This window comes from Trematomus bernacchii, unplaced genomic scaffold (genome assembly GCF_902827165.1).
Source record: "Trematomus bernacchii unplaced genomic scaffold, fTreBer1.1, whole genome shotgun sequence".
NCBI lineage: Eukaryota > Metazoa > Chordata > Actinopteri > Perciformes > Nototheniidae > Trematomus > Trematomus bernacchii.
The window spans coordinates 1,110,551-1,125,916 of NW_022987910.1; the positions used below are offsets into that span (position 1 = coordinate 1,110,551).

At 39.9% G+C, this 15,366-nt stretch overlaps 1 protein-coding gene across 4 annotated transcripts in view; it reads left to right on the forward strand.

Annotated features, from left to right (window-relative positions):
- Positions 1-15,366, forward strand: part of LOC117470345 (cytoplasmic dynein 2 heavy chain 1) — a 112,430-nt gene that overhangs the window by 60,575 nt on the left and 36,489 nt on the right. For all 4 annotated transcript variants that reach the window (XM_034115089.1, XM_034115092.1, XM_034115091.1 and 1 more), the window contains 8 exons: positions 82-216; positions 1,549-1,692; positions 5,238-5,327; positions 11,542-11,607; positions 11,711-11,761; positions 11,839-11,892; positions 12,120-12,251; positions 13,306-13,378. In XM_034115089.1, the coding sequence (XP_033970980.1) occupies positions 82-216; positions 1,549-1,692; positions 5,238-5,327; positions 11,542-11,607; positions 11,711-11,761; positions 11,839-11,892; positions 12,120-12,251; positions 13,306-13,378 (745 nt within the window). The remainder of the gene's footprint in view (positions 1-81; positions 217-1,548; positions 1,693-5,237; positions 5,328-11,541; positions 11,608-11,710; positions 11,762-11,838; positions 11,893-12,119; positions 12,252-13,305; positions 13,379-15,366) is intronic.

The window sequence follows — 15,366 nt, forward strand, 5'->3', positions numbered from 1 at the left end:
TCATTCTGTCTTTCTTATCGATTACTCTCTCTTCTTTATTTGTACCTGTTTGTCCATCCGTCTATCTTTTTTCTGTTTCAGACCCTGGCTACATCTCAGGGTAATATCCTGGAGAACAGGGAGCTGATCGACAGTCTGAACCAGACCAAGGCGAGCAGTGCGCTGATCCAGGAGTCACTGCTGGAGTCACACAGGCTGCAGGCATCCCTGGACCAGGTACGTCATGCACACACACACTCACAACATCTGAAAAACAACATTTTTGTGGCCTACCTGACTGCACCACTGTTTAACTATCTTTTTCATTTTTAAAGCTGTCGTGAAAAAGTGATCTCAGAAGAGAATCAGCATTAACGTGGATCAATGTAGTGCCATACAATCCCTTTATACCGACTGCTATCCTCAGGGCTAACCCAATTATTTTAAACTTGTTTGATATTGAAGAGGTATTATCTGGGTGATTACTTTAGTTCTTTTAGAGGGCAACCACAACAGCCAATGAGAGGGACCAGGCGGAGCAGCTGTACAGGACATCTGTAACGTTTCTTCTCATGTGCCTGGTTCAACCAATTTCTAAATTGGTTAAGAAGTTGTCCTCCTGTTTGTTATTTTTAAACTAATCCTTTAAAATGAATCCTCACCATATATTACATACTATTATTTGAAATCATGCCGTGTTAACTGGTGTTTGAGTACAAACATCTCAGCTCATTTGAGTAGTGAGTAGATAAGCACTCCGGCAGCCACTGGTAGTGAGTAGCACAGAAATCAGATTGCGCAGATGAACAAGCAAGGAGCTTCTGTAGATGCATTACACTGTCCTGCTCTAGGGTGCAGTGTTACACCAGAACCCTTTGTATACATTTCTCTTTCATATATGAACCTCAATGTTTTTTTCTATTATTTCATTTCATTTTGATTTGTTCCGCTCATGGTACGCAAAACCCAATGTACAATAATTGCCAACAAAACATGTCTCTACAAACACACCATTGAGCGAAAAGGAGCAGGGAGAAGAACAAAATCTTATATGACCAGCCCCTTTCTAAAAAAAACGTGCAACACCCTCATCTGAGTCCTACTGGAGAAGAAGGTGGAAAGCGTTGCATAATAATAATAATAATAACAATAACAATGGGACCTGCAAATAAAGAACAGACATCACATCAAAGACCTCAAAAATATTTAGCAATGCAGGACCAGAGTACATACACGTATTCACATTCTGCTTCATATAGTCCCATTTTTCTTAATTTATACAATTTCTTTAACTGAAAAATACATATACAATTCTTTAGATCCTTCTGTTGAGAATTCCATATCACACGTCATGTCATCTATAATTCTCTTTCTCTCCCTCTCTCTCTTTCTGTCTTTCTCTAAACATTGTGTACACCACATTTCTTTGTATCCAACCCTACTCCATCCATCTGTGGAACTTTCTGTAACTCTAAAAAACATCTTTGTTTTCTGTTGCTGCTTGTTTGTTTACTCTCTTCCCTTTCTATCTGTGGCTCCTTTTCACCATTCCTTGTGTTTTTATTTTAGGAGCGGGATGCCTACCTTCCTCTTGCGGAGAGTGCCAGCAAGATGTATTTTGTCATCACAGACTTGTCAAGGATCAACAACATGTACCGCTTCAGCCTCGCTTCCTTTCTGCGCCTCTTCCAAAGGGCTCTTCAGGCCAAGAAGGTAGCACACAGCTCAAATAGAGTACTCACATTTTCCTCCAGCACAGCAGTGTGTTAACATCTCGGTTTTCAAAATTGTTGCAAATAACACGTCCTTGAACCAGAACCAACCTCAATACAACCATTTTCATGTAACTACACAAACAAATACAGCATTCAATAGATGAACGAAAATACTAACACAAGAGATAACCTTTTCACATTGAACAGTTTTGTATAGAAGGTAACCACAGTAGTAGAAGATGCACATTTGTTATGAAAGCCAATTCATCTCCTATGGGAATCTGTCTTAAATACTAAAGCTCCTCTCCTAAAATCGTCTCCAGGTGTAAACTAAGCTTCTGTAAATGAATATGAAGAAAAACTATCAAAAGCTTATGAGTTTAATGACCTCACACATGGGGCTTTGTCTGGCATACATTCAGCTTAAATAAATAGTTTGGTTTGTTAGGAGAAAAACGAAATCTCTTTGTGGTGTCGAGTTAGATTGGAAAGTGTATGCTCTTGTAAACATCTGTTAAGTATAAAGCCCCTGACACACCAGGCTGAAATCGGCCGTTTTCGTTAGTCGGACGACGAAGCGTGCCCTGTCGCCCAAACTCAATTTGGTGTGTCCCGCACCGTCGGCCGTGACACGCCTTATTTGGCCTTTCATGGCCGACGCACGGCCGATTCAACATGTTGAGTCGGCCGTGCGTCGGCCACAGGCAGTCGGACAAAGAAATCACTCTGATTGGCTGTTCAGCGAGCGAATCAGTGCATGAGAAGCGAAACGGTTGCTTGAGAATGTCTTCCACAAGCAACACTCCAATGGCTGATAGCTCCAGTACCGCACGAAACATGTTTTCGATGGACGAGAGTGAAAATGGAACGCACACGCTATTTGTTGTTTGTTTAGATCACGCAGTCTGTTCTTCTTCTTCTCTGTCTTCCGGCCGTTGCCTCTTTTGAATGACGAATACAAACTACCGCCGCCTGCTGGTAAGGAGAGTTATTGCCACTCACGCATGCGCAGTTCGTACGTGCTCGGCTGAAGTCTTTGCGGTGTGTTCCAGTGCGACACATGGCCAAGACGCAGGAGAACACGGGGACGCAACAGTCGGCGTCGGCGTCGGCGAGTTCTCTGGTGACTGCTTGGTGTGTCAGGGCCTTAAGACTTCAGACAGCAGCTGCTTAGCTTTGCATAAAGAAAAACAAAGTTCAGATAACCTCCTCCTCTTAAGCTCACTAATTCATCCTTTATATCTGATGTTGTGTTATGTCCGTACACAAACAAAATGTAAGATGACAATCAACATTCTTCAGGGTATGCGTGACTATTTTTTGGACAGGTGCAGTAACTTTCCACAAGGTATATAAACTCATATAGCAACATTATTCAACAATGTGGTTTGTGTTAGTTATGGAAATCGGGCTAATATCTAATATGTCTAATATATTCTGGTATATTTAGTTCAGCACACATTTTGGATGAGCTAAACCTAACACCATTTCCATTTTTGTCAACTTTTTCAATTATCTTTTGTATCAGGTGTGCTCGATTTATTTCAGCTCATTTTTTTCAGCCAGTTTATCTGAGTCTGGCCTGTGCAGCTGCAGAGCATCATGGTGTGTCTATCACACTGCTGCTCTCCATCTGAGCCCCTCAACACACTGTCTGATAAACAGGACACACACATTCTCACAAACATGCACACATAGGCACACAGACTGTGGGTTAAAAAGATTGAGCACTAATTCCCCAAATCCTGTGTGGGTTGTTGGAGCCAGTGCTGTCATCCAAGAATGTCACCAGGCAGCAGCTGGTCACCACTGTCACATGTGTGTGTCAGAGTTCCCGTTAGAATATTTTTTTGCCGGTCAACATGTCCGTTAAAGTTGAAATCTTCCGGACAAAATTAGATAAGTGCCGGTTAAAGGTCTTCTTTGTTATTTATTGAGCTTTAAAACAAATTGATATGATTCGACATTAAACAAACTAATTATAGTAGATTAACTACATTATTCAAAAGTGTACAGTAATTTACAAAAACGCGGGAATAATAAACGGAGCGCTCTCTCCTTCTCCTGACAGCCCGTCAGTATCATGCAGCTCGCGGATCCAGTAATGAGTGACCCGACAGTAAAACTAAACATATCTATAACTAGTTTAGGTAGTTTGAGAGGTAATTAAAATAGCTACGTGTGATTTTCTAACCTGAAGTGTGTTTTGCTCTGCTCGCCGCTGCAGGGGATCATGCAGAGCTGCGTGTCGACTCGTCAGCAGCAGCCGATCTCTCTCTCCTGTCAGATTAGACTTTACTCGCATTTATGTCCATATCGATCAGATCTAGCTAGTTCTAGCTAATGATATGACTACCTGCTTGTTAAAAGACACCTAAACAATAAGCGTCGCTATGCAACCGGATGAGGCCACAAAGTATAGCGCAGCATTATGCATTTGTTTACATGCCCACCGGAACCCCGAGGCATTACCAACAGATCAACGCACAATCAACCCATACAGGACATCTCTTTCTCCACATTAAGTGTTAGACATTATAATTGACAATTTTTGTCTGTCACATACTCTTTTGTCTGTCACATACTATTCTTGTCTGTCACATAAGTGGCGCAACTGATGCGGTATTGCGCTAAGGGAAAATTATTTTGACCGGACATTTTGACCGGAGAGATTTAGATTTGCCGGACTTCAGCATATTTTACCGGTCATTGTCCGGTAATTACCGGCTAACGGGAACTCTGGTGTGTGTGTTTGTGTGAAGGTAGGCTTGTGGACACATTCACTGTGGTCAGATGTATCTATCTATCTTTGTTTCAGTTGTTTTGCATGGCTGCGTTTATATTCCATGAGCTGCAAATGAGATCTAGATGAGAATTTTAACCTCTCATGTCTGAAATAACACATACAGAAATCCATATTTTAGCTCACACAGACAAACACAAACACAAGAGCAGATACATAAAATGTTTACGTCATGTACTTTATACACAGGGTAGCACTTTGTAAACACAGGTGTTTGAAAAACATGCCTGCAAAAATCCACAAAACAGACATCCAGGGAGGATAACATGAGTAAAAGACATGCTGAACTGTTAAAAGAAGACGGAACAAGAGAAATCCAACTCAAATTGCCCTTTATTTCTCTCACATTTACTGTTTGTGTCCAATTACCATGCTTGAATTATTCTGTTTAACTATTGCTATTGAGTTTTTACCTTTTTTCTGGTCTCACCTTTGGTATTAAAGTGATGTTTTTGTATTTCTACACGTTCCCTGTCAGTTTTTAGGCTGTCGCAGCCTAACTTAAAAGGTCATTTGAATACATTTTTCCTTAATATTCTCGAGCTGTTCAAACACCTCGCTCTTATATAGCTTGAATGAAAAGCACGTAGCGCAAAGACACTCTGTTAAAAGCTGAGGAATAACACTTTAGATCTCTGATATCATGTCCCTCGTACATTATCTTAGCAGCCGCATCTTTCTATGATCTTTCCCTCTTTTATTGTGTTCATGAATGCATGTTTTTGTGTTTTTCATTTTAGGAAGCAGAGACTACTGAGGCCAGGATTTCTGCTTTGGACGCCAGCTTGAAGAATATGGTGTATGAGTATGTCTGCCGTTCTCTTTTCAAGGTAATACACACACTTACACACAGAAATAGGACAAATGTGGTTTCGAGCCAGTCGTCCCTGTGGTAATTTGTGTTGGTGATGAGAGGATAGTGACAACAAAGAAACATGTGATGGGTTTTCACAGCAAAACAAGATCAATCTGTTTGGAAGAAGACCACCAACTGCTTTACTTGTTTCCCTTGTTGTTAAATTGATTCAAATGATATCAACTGCCCTAAACACATCACCCATCATGAACCAAATACATGTATCTTCTTTTGTACTCACAGCTAGAGAGAACAAGTCAAATCCAACAGCTACCTCAAAAAAGTACTTAAAAATAAAAATAAATTTGAGTTATTTTTGATGTATTTATTTTTCTTCTTGTACCACGGTTGGTAATCTCCCGTAGATCTACACTTTCTAGTACAAAGTTGTATTACTGTAGTATTCTTATTGATTGTTTAAACCAAACGCACAATCAGAGAAACAAATACATTTACACACTTACACAATCAGACCACTGCAACTAACACAGTGATGAAGTGCCAAATATTGACCAACAGAGAGCAGTCATTGCATCTGTGTGTGTGTGTGTGTGTGTGTGTGTGTGTGTGTGTGTGTGTGTGTGTGTGTGTGTGTGTGTGTGTGTGTGTGTGTGTGTGTGTGTGTGTGGTGTGTGTGTGTGTGTGGTGTGTGTGTTGTGTGTGTGTGTGTGTGTGTGTGTGTGTGTGTGTGTGTGTGTGTGTGTGTGTGTGTGTGTGTGTGTTGTGTGTGTGTGTGGTGTGTGTGTGTGTGTGTGTGTGTGTGTGTGTGTGTGTGTGTGTGTGTGTGTGTGTGTGTGTGGTGTGTGTGTGTGTAGTGTGTGTGTGTGTGTGTGTGTGTGTGTGTGTGTGTGTGTGTGTGTGTGTGTGTGTGGTTGGTTTGTGAAATCCCTGGGAGTTGTATGTCAGTGTGTAGCAACCCGTTACAAGCCCCTTAGTTAAGATGACAGAGCTGCATATCATGCAATGGGAATACGAGTGCCCTCGGCCTGGAAGAGTTGCTAACATTTTGTTTCTTCTTTATTGGTTGTTGGGTTTTGAGCTCAGCATGTTCTCATATGTGACATATTCCATCAATGTTTCAACCTTTTATTTTTCTCTCTTTTCAAGGTTGACCAGTTGATGTTTGCTATGCACTTTGTGAAAGGTGTGTGTGTGTGCGTGTGTGTGTGTGCGCGCGCGTGCGTGCTGCGTGCGTGCGTTTCAATCAGAGATAGGGAGGCTGATCACGTCTACAGGCGATCAACCCAACAGTAGGACACAGTAACACAGACACACACACACACACACACACACACACACACACACACACACACACACACACACACACACACACACACACAGACACACAGACACACACACACAGACATGTTGACAGCAGCAGTCCAGTCATTAGCAGAGAGGAAACATTGGACTACATTATCAGTGCTCCTGCCAGCACCCCCCGTAGTGCTACAGAAGAGATAACTTCAAGGGGGAGAGAGGATAGTCGGGAGAAAGAGTCCAGTGGAAAGATAAAGGTGGATAATGAGCAAGAGAGGACAAAAATTAGGAAAGTGTAATAGGAGAAAAAGGTTAATTTGAAGGAGGATATTATACCAAAGCATCTGTAGAAAAAACAAACATCCCATATCTTCAGAATGTCTTTTTTATAGCCGTGGTCGGCACTCGGACTGTTCTGTATGTTTTCAATTCCACTAGGAACGGAATTGCTTCAGCTTAATCAGGTATTGATTGAGCATGGCTACCCACACAGAAGCTTAATTAGGAATCAGGGTTACTCAAATGTAGACTGTTGAACCTCTCATGAGGTTTTTATGTTATTTTATATTTGTATGTGTGTAAGATTATTAAGCATATGTTATTTGACTTATAATGAGATGTTTTACATTTGACCAGCTTTCATATTCACCTAGTAAATGTCTTGAAGAGGAATATTTTCAGTGTTAAATTCCTGGATGTGCCTGTGAAATACAAATGTTAGGCTAATAGCAGTCTCTTAATGATATAGTGGTATATTTGAATGAAATATAGGTGATCCATTTTGGATGTGCCTCTTGAAAATGCAGGTGGACATCTGGTACAGATTATATCAAGGCAACTCATTCATATATATATATAGCCCAATATCACAAATCACAGATTTCCCTCAAGGGGCTTAACAGAGATTGTTTATGTTGTTAAAAAGTGTCATCGCATTTCTTTGGCTGGATGCTCTCTCCTAATGTTTATGATGATTGTACCTTTTGCAATTCATTTCAAGTTTAAAATAAACATAATTGAATGAACATTCAGGGTCCCACGATTCAATAAGGTCAGACTGAAGCACTCCTTTGTACATCAGTCAATCCTCACAGTAAATACAGAGCTAAATCCCAGATCAAATGCACGCTAAAGGGTAATGGAAAAGTTTTCTCTCAGTGATTGTGATGTTATGTTAAATGTTCGTTGTTTGTGTTTCATGTATTGTGTCTGGATATGTGTCTACGTTGGTGTTGGACTTTATTTGATCTGACCAATAAAGTATTATCGTATCGTATCGTAACATTCCAATATGAAGAAAATCTCACATATAAATTATATATTTACGTATATTATCCCCCTGCAATGACACGAAGTGTAACTTGACCATGATGAAGTCAGTGCTTAAGACTCAACAGTATGTAGTCTTTGTCTGGTTTATGCAACTATTGTGCCTTTAGAATAATTCATAGAGAAATCCACTGGGAAAATGTTTCCTTAAAGAGCATGGGGTGGACACTGAGTAGAATATATATAAGGGGAGAATTTGCTTATCCTGTGCAAATAAGACAAAAAATAAATTGTGCAAGTGTCAAAAAACTCGCAAAGAGTGAAATGCACCCCTTACTGTGCTGTCAAACAAATAACGTCTCGTTGCTCCTGGGCTTTTTTGAATGTATATAAATGAGATAATATGCATACTTGGTGTGCAAAACTGTCCCCTTTCTATGCAAATCAGCCTCACCTCAAAAACTGTCCATTTCACACCGATCACATCGCCTCATGCAGTTACAGTAAAATGATTTGCGTCTTCAGAGGCTCAAACTCATTCATTTGGAATGCAAGGACTGGATGCAATGACAGTTGTGTCCTCATAAATGAATAAATAAAGCGTGGTTACATGTCGTTTTGAAAATACATGCAGAAAGGATAAAGAAGGAAAACTGGTTATAATACCTAATAGCCAAAAGAAAAGTATTTATTCCCTTTTATTTTTGACCTCTTTTAATTGCCTGCGGGAGATATAGAGATGTGACTCTCGCAGCCCCCCCCATGATGAGACCTCTGACTCGGGGTGACTCTCCGAATAAACGCATTGGCCTCGAGCGATTTATACTTTGCCCCATGGATGATTGCGATCAGATGCAAAAAAGGGCAATTGCAGTGCAAAACTTCATTGCTGTGTTTGCGCTGTTACATGATTATAGATAGCGGTCATAAGCGATGTGATACTAATGGTTTTAAAAGCAACTACAATCCATTCTTTGTGAGTCCGCTCTGAGAGTAAAGCACTGAGACACGTATCTGTGTGTGTTTAATATACAGTGAATGGATGTCTATGTGTAAACTGTTGTTATGTTGGTTCCTTATTCATGCTGGTGTGTGGGGTGGCAGGAATAAGCATTCAGGAGGTTAACTGTGTGTCAGAGACTGTGGAAGCCTCTCTTACATGCAGCAGTTTGAGTTGATGTGCCAAAAGAGTGACATATTCCAGGTTGTACTGGTTCCTGTCCTGTCAACGTGTCACTATGACAGCAGTTCACACAAACTCTCACCAACTTTTATTCTCATTGCACTCTGTTGGCTCTCTGACACATACATGCACACACAGATCCACACGTACACAACAAAACGGGACTTTGTGCCACTCTTTGTTAGATCAGTCATTTCATATGGCTCGGCTCTCTCTCGGTTCAACTGCGCGCACTGTCACTTCAGTTGATGGAGTTGATCTTGGCAGCTTGGTGTAAATCATACAGACATCAACAAACCATGGAGAAGGTCAGAAAGAGGGCACGGTAGTAAAACATCTGTAGTTCAAATGCAATCTGAAGGTTAGCCTCATTGGTGCTCAAGCTGGTTTTATAAAACTCGACACACTTGCATAATAGGCCTAGAAACCTTCGGAAGAAAATAATTAACCTATTTGTATTAAACTAATTTATTTGATTGACAATTCTCTTACACTTACAGTTAAAGTCTTGAACGTTCATCACAGTAAAACATAGACTGTAAATTGAAAACACATCGAGCTGATCCCTACAATTGCTGCGAGGGAAAAGAAAGCACCGGCGAATGACTGAATCCAGTGTGTGCAGGAGACATCCATCATATTTCTTTCAAAATCAAAAGAAAAAATAGATATTATGTGTCGGCCTGTGGGTGTGAGTGTTTATGTGACACACTACCTGACCCGTGTCCCATGCTGGCAGCTTGTCCAAACAGCTTGACACAGGAATATTGTGGGTCATGGGATTTGCAGTACATGGGTCCCACGTGGCTTGGTTATGAATAAAAACGTAGGCTGAACACAGGAGGCTCAAGATTGGATTGCATTGTCAAATTGCACTATTGCACTATTCCTCAAGTGTAATAAGTATTCTTTCTAACAGTACTTAGTTTAACACACACTCTCAGGTGGATGTAAAAGACCACTGGGAGCCCAAATCACTGGTTTATTAGATTCAGTTGTCTTTTACATGCAGTCTCCGTAGCTAACAGGATTTCATTTCATCAAAAATAATGCTGTATTTCAGTAACTGCTCATTAGGCGCATCTGAATGATTATAGCCACTGTGGTTTGCAGTAGAGGTTTTCTCCGTTGAGCTACCATCTCCCTTATGTACCTGTTTCCATCAGCAATGCCCACATCTGGTAGCACTAGCAGCTAATGTAAATAGCCAATCTGATTTCATTACCTCAGTCATTTGACTTAATGCCACTTAACAAAAGCCCATTGAGAGGTATTACTGAATTGCACACTATGTCTAATTTGGTGGTCCTCGCCATCCAGTTGTTAAGTGCATAAAATGAGATGCACATGAATATACATGACCAGCACCGAAGCAGTGTGAACGCATTTCAATGTGAATGCTATTAGTTGCACAGCCTGTTATTACCTTCAGTGAATAGGTATTATGGTATTGTTGTGAAGTGAAAAATGTTAGTCAGGTGTAATTTATACTGTAACTTTATACAGAGATAAGACAATATTTGAATGCGTTTTTGGGCCATTCACACAGCAGAAGTGTAATTAATAGTGCCTGTATTGAAAGGAAAAATAACTTTGAGTTGTTGTGTAAACTGTGTATAACAGTAAAGAAAACATGCAGGTATGCTGTGCTGCAGTAATGTTGTTAACCTTATTTACATACAGGTTTATTTTTTATATGTGTCAGTCTTTCTTTCTATATATCTTTTCATAGTTAACAGCATACATAAGGTTTTCTTGTTTATGGGATTCTTAAGAAAACTGTGGCATTATATGTGGGTTTAAAGGTGTTTGTATATGTGTCGTCTGCATTTTAACTCACTGATTTCTTTATTGTTCTATTCTCTTTCTTATACAGTTACTTAAAGCCTTGTGTAGTCTTGGTCATTGCCTTTCATTTACTCTTTTTGGGTGGGATTTTTTTGCTGTTTCTGGTTTTCCACGAACTCCACCAGTGGATGACAAAAGACAGATACAGACAGACAGACTGTGTGTGTGTGTGTGTGTGTGTGTGTGTGTGTGTGTGTGTGTGTGTGTGTGTGTGTGTGTGTGTGTGTGTGTGTGTGTGTGTGTGTGTGTGTGTGTGTGTGTGTGTGTGTGTGTGTGTGTGTGTGTGTGTGTGTGTGTGTGTGTGGTGTGTGTGTGTGTGTGTGTGTGTGTGTGGTGTGTGTGTGTGTGTGTGTGTGTGTGTGTGTGTGTGTGTGTGTGTGTGTGTGTGTGTGTGGGGTTTGTGAAATCCCTGGGAGTTGTATGTCAGTGTGTAGCAACCCGTTACAAGCCCCTTAGTTAAGATGACAGAGCTGCATATCATGCAATGGGAATAGGAGTGCCCTCGGCCTGGAAGAGTTGCTAACATTTTGTTTCTTCTTTATTGGTTGTTGGGTTTTGAGCTCAGCATGTTCTCATATGTGACATATTCCATCAATGTTTCAACCTTTTATTTCTCTCTCTTTTCAAGGCTGACCAGTTGATGTTTGCTATGCACTTTGTGAAAGGCATGTACCCTGAACTCTTCCAGGAGAGTGTAAGTGTCTTTGAAGAATTAGGCATATTTAAAAAATTCAGTGACAAATGAAATAAAGCTACATTTAGCTTCGATGTAATGTTAAAACTACCCTTTGCTGCAGGAATGGGATGTCTTCACTGGATCCATTGTAGGAGAAATGTTTAAGAAAGAGGTAAGAGAGCAGCTTTCTTTTCTGGGAAAACACAATGCTTCTTCTGTAATTCACTTACACCTCTCCTCTCTCTGTAGGAGTTCCCTTCTTGGATTGATCAGGAGAGACAAGGAGCGGTGGCCATTTTTAAAGTAAACACATTGATATTCCTACCGATGTACACAGACAAACACACTCAAACCATAATATGTACAATATTACCCCATCAGTTGTAATCTGTGATAACAACTTAATACAATTATTTTGACATTTCCAACAACAACGTATAAAATAAGAACTTAATGCGACTCAAAGACAATGCCAGCTAAGCAGTTCTGTTGACCTGTCTTTAACCCTTTTAACTTGAACTCTTTTACAGACTACATTCCCGGCCCTTTACCAGTCGCTAAGTTTGAGTGACTCAGACCTTTGGCTGTCCTTCTCGCAGAGCTCGCAGTGTGAGCAGGAAATCCCATCCTCCATTGCCAAGAAGATTACTTCCTTCCAGCAGGTCAGCTATCAATCAAAAAGCATTCACTTCATCAGCCAAATGGTTATCATAATTGACAGAGTATATCAGAAGTCTACACACACTTTTATGTGTTTGTTTCCTCTGCCAAGAAAACAATGTTATAATCTCAGTGTATGTTATTGTTCCTCTGTCAGTCAGCAGATTTTAGTCAAGTCTGCTGTAAAGTTAGCACTTGGGTCAGGGAAGAACTGATTAAGCTTAAGTGCAGATAGTGCTGCCATTTATAAAACACATTTAATGATGAAGCATAAATTGAGGCGTAGCGTAGCAACACAAAAAGTTACTCTGAATTTGTTGTTTCAAAATGGAATCCGTCAGCGTAGGCGTAGGCCAACCCCATTCCTGCTTTTTCTTTGCAAAACATTTTTTGATTACCACTCTTAAAAATCTAATTTTACATACAATGTTATTTCCAATTTGCTCTTTGTGCTGCACATATTGCTCAAGCTCCCATTGCTTTTATTTATTGTGCAGATGGGAATTTGCAGAATGTATCCTCCTGTACTGAAATAAATACATATTTTGAAACAGTATTTCTCCAAAACATTATAATTATTATTGATTAATGCTTACCCTATTTACCATACAATACGTTTGGAAGATAATGCTGCCTTGGCAGAAGTGACTGCTCTCTAAATTCTTGCTAGTTTTTACTGTGATAACTTTAATGAAAGCCTTTTCAAATCTTTGTTTTTTTCCCTCTTAAAGAGAAGATGTGATGTGAACAGAAACAAAACAGCTGGCTTGTGCCCTTGAGCACACCCTTCACATGTGGTTTGAGATTGAATAAAGATTTAGCTAATCTCATTTCAAAGCATGAGCAAGACAGAAGCCACTTGTCACACCAATTGACTTACTCATTTATTTTACAAATGATGCTCTGAAAAACATAATAAAAGGAGCATCCAAATCAAAAGGGTGCAACTTTTTTTCCTTTTGGATTTGTCAAGTTTGTGTACGATGAGTGGGTTTGACCTTTAGTGATACCTGTTGTTTCTTTCTTCCTCTTTTCTCTCTGCTCTCCTCTCCCCAGCTGTTATTGGTTCAAGCAGTCAGACCAGACCGACTGCAGAGTACTATGGCAGCGTTTGCCACCCAGGCCCTGGGTAAGTGTTTCATTGTAGGGCTTTTTACTTTTAAATCTTTTCAATCAATGTGCTGAAGTAGGCTGGAGCTGAGCTCAGTACCGTTGTACTTCCATGGACTATGAAAATGTATTTATTATTCACAACATAATCGTGCTACAAAGTGGGCACCCAGCTGCTCTAGAAATGGGTCCCATCTTCATTGATTATTTAAAAGGTTTCTTTTTGTTTCCTCTTTTACTGTAACTTGCCCAGACCCTAGATACTGTATGAGTATCACATCAATGAATACACACATTTGACCTGGCACACATTTTAAGTGTGCATATGTTGAGATAAACAAACAAACACATAAACGGAAGCTCTGCTTTGTACAAAGGAAGAGAAGCTTGATTAGCTGTTGAAAAATGTGAACAAGCTGACATGTTTGTTCTGTTTAGGTTCAGTACATATTTGCCCTTCTCCATTGGAGTGCGATAACTCATAATAATGAGTTGTAAACATCCCAAATTACTAGATCCTCCTTTGCCCCTTTTGATAAACTACTACTACTTTGATAAACTACTTTGCTTTCCAAGGTTCTTCAGCCCTCACACTCAACTCAAGCAAAAATACTACAAGGTTTATTCTGGATCTATACACTTCACAATCATGTTTTCAACCCATGTTCCTTTTTTCTCTATTTGTATTTCATCCCTTCATCCCTGTATGACTGCCCCTGTCCTTGAGTAATTGCCACATACATACCCACAATAACACACACACAAACACACACACACACACACACACACACACACACACACACACACACACACACACACACACACACACACACACACACACACACACACACTAAGACACCCATATTATGTTGCGAGAGAGTTTATTGTGCTTAATGAGCCCATTCATTCAGTCCAGATAATCCTAATGGTGTGTTGGATTCTGTCTGCACTATCTGGGATGCTGCTAATTGATGTCAGGTGAAACTAATATGCAGGTTATAATGTATGTGTACCAAACTCATTTTCAGTTGTGCTGTGAGACAAGACATGTTAATTGACTTCTGAGGCTTTTAGTTTAATTGGTTCTTCTCTCGTTTGCTATGTAGGATATTTTTGGATTGTGGCAACAAGAGCAGGTTCATTCAACTGTGCATAAATATGTCAGTCTTTTTTTTATCTTCTTTTTTTCGTGAGGGTGTGTATGTGCTGGGCCATTTTTGAGAAGCTCCCAATCTAGTAAATCACTAATGCCAAATTACTTTTTCCAGGCAATTTAGCTGGCAAGTAAAACGAAATAACACATTTCTCAGAACTTTCTATTCTCATTACATGAAGAAAAATGTACCAAATCAAACCACATGGGAGGCGTTTACAACACACAGCCTCAGGGCACGCTTCTGTAGCTTTTCTTGCCTTTGTCAGTCATTTAAAAAGCCTTACTTGGCGTGTTAACCGTAGGGAAATCTATTTGCTTTGGACATCAGCATCTTCTTCATAAGAATATTCATTGATGAATAAACAATAACTCAAGGCCAAACATTCCCTATTTTAATGAGACCCCTCCCACTTCCTTCAATAGTTTTTGACACTAGGGTAAAACTTTATGAGTATATGATCATCTGGTTAGCAGTAAGGAAATTCAGAGTTTGTAGGCTTAACAGGAACCATTTATATAATCATTGTTGCATTTGAACAAGACTGAGGGTCTGCTGTTCTTCTAAAAGTATTTTATTGTGAAGAACATTTGATATACAACCCTACTTTTTAGCTTGTTTCGCAGATTTCAACCCCTTGCTATAATTTTCAGCAGCAGGTAAATTCTTACACAAATCTACTGGCACCCGGCTTTAAACAGTTTGCATTTGTTTCCCATTAATCTAAAAACGCATGCGCACGTGGCATAAACTGCAATTAGGGAAACAATTAAATAATTAAAATATTCAGTGACTACTCTAAACAAAGTATGTGGACATCGAAATATTCACACAAAGGCCCTAATCAAGCCCA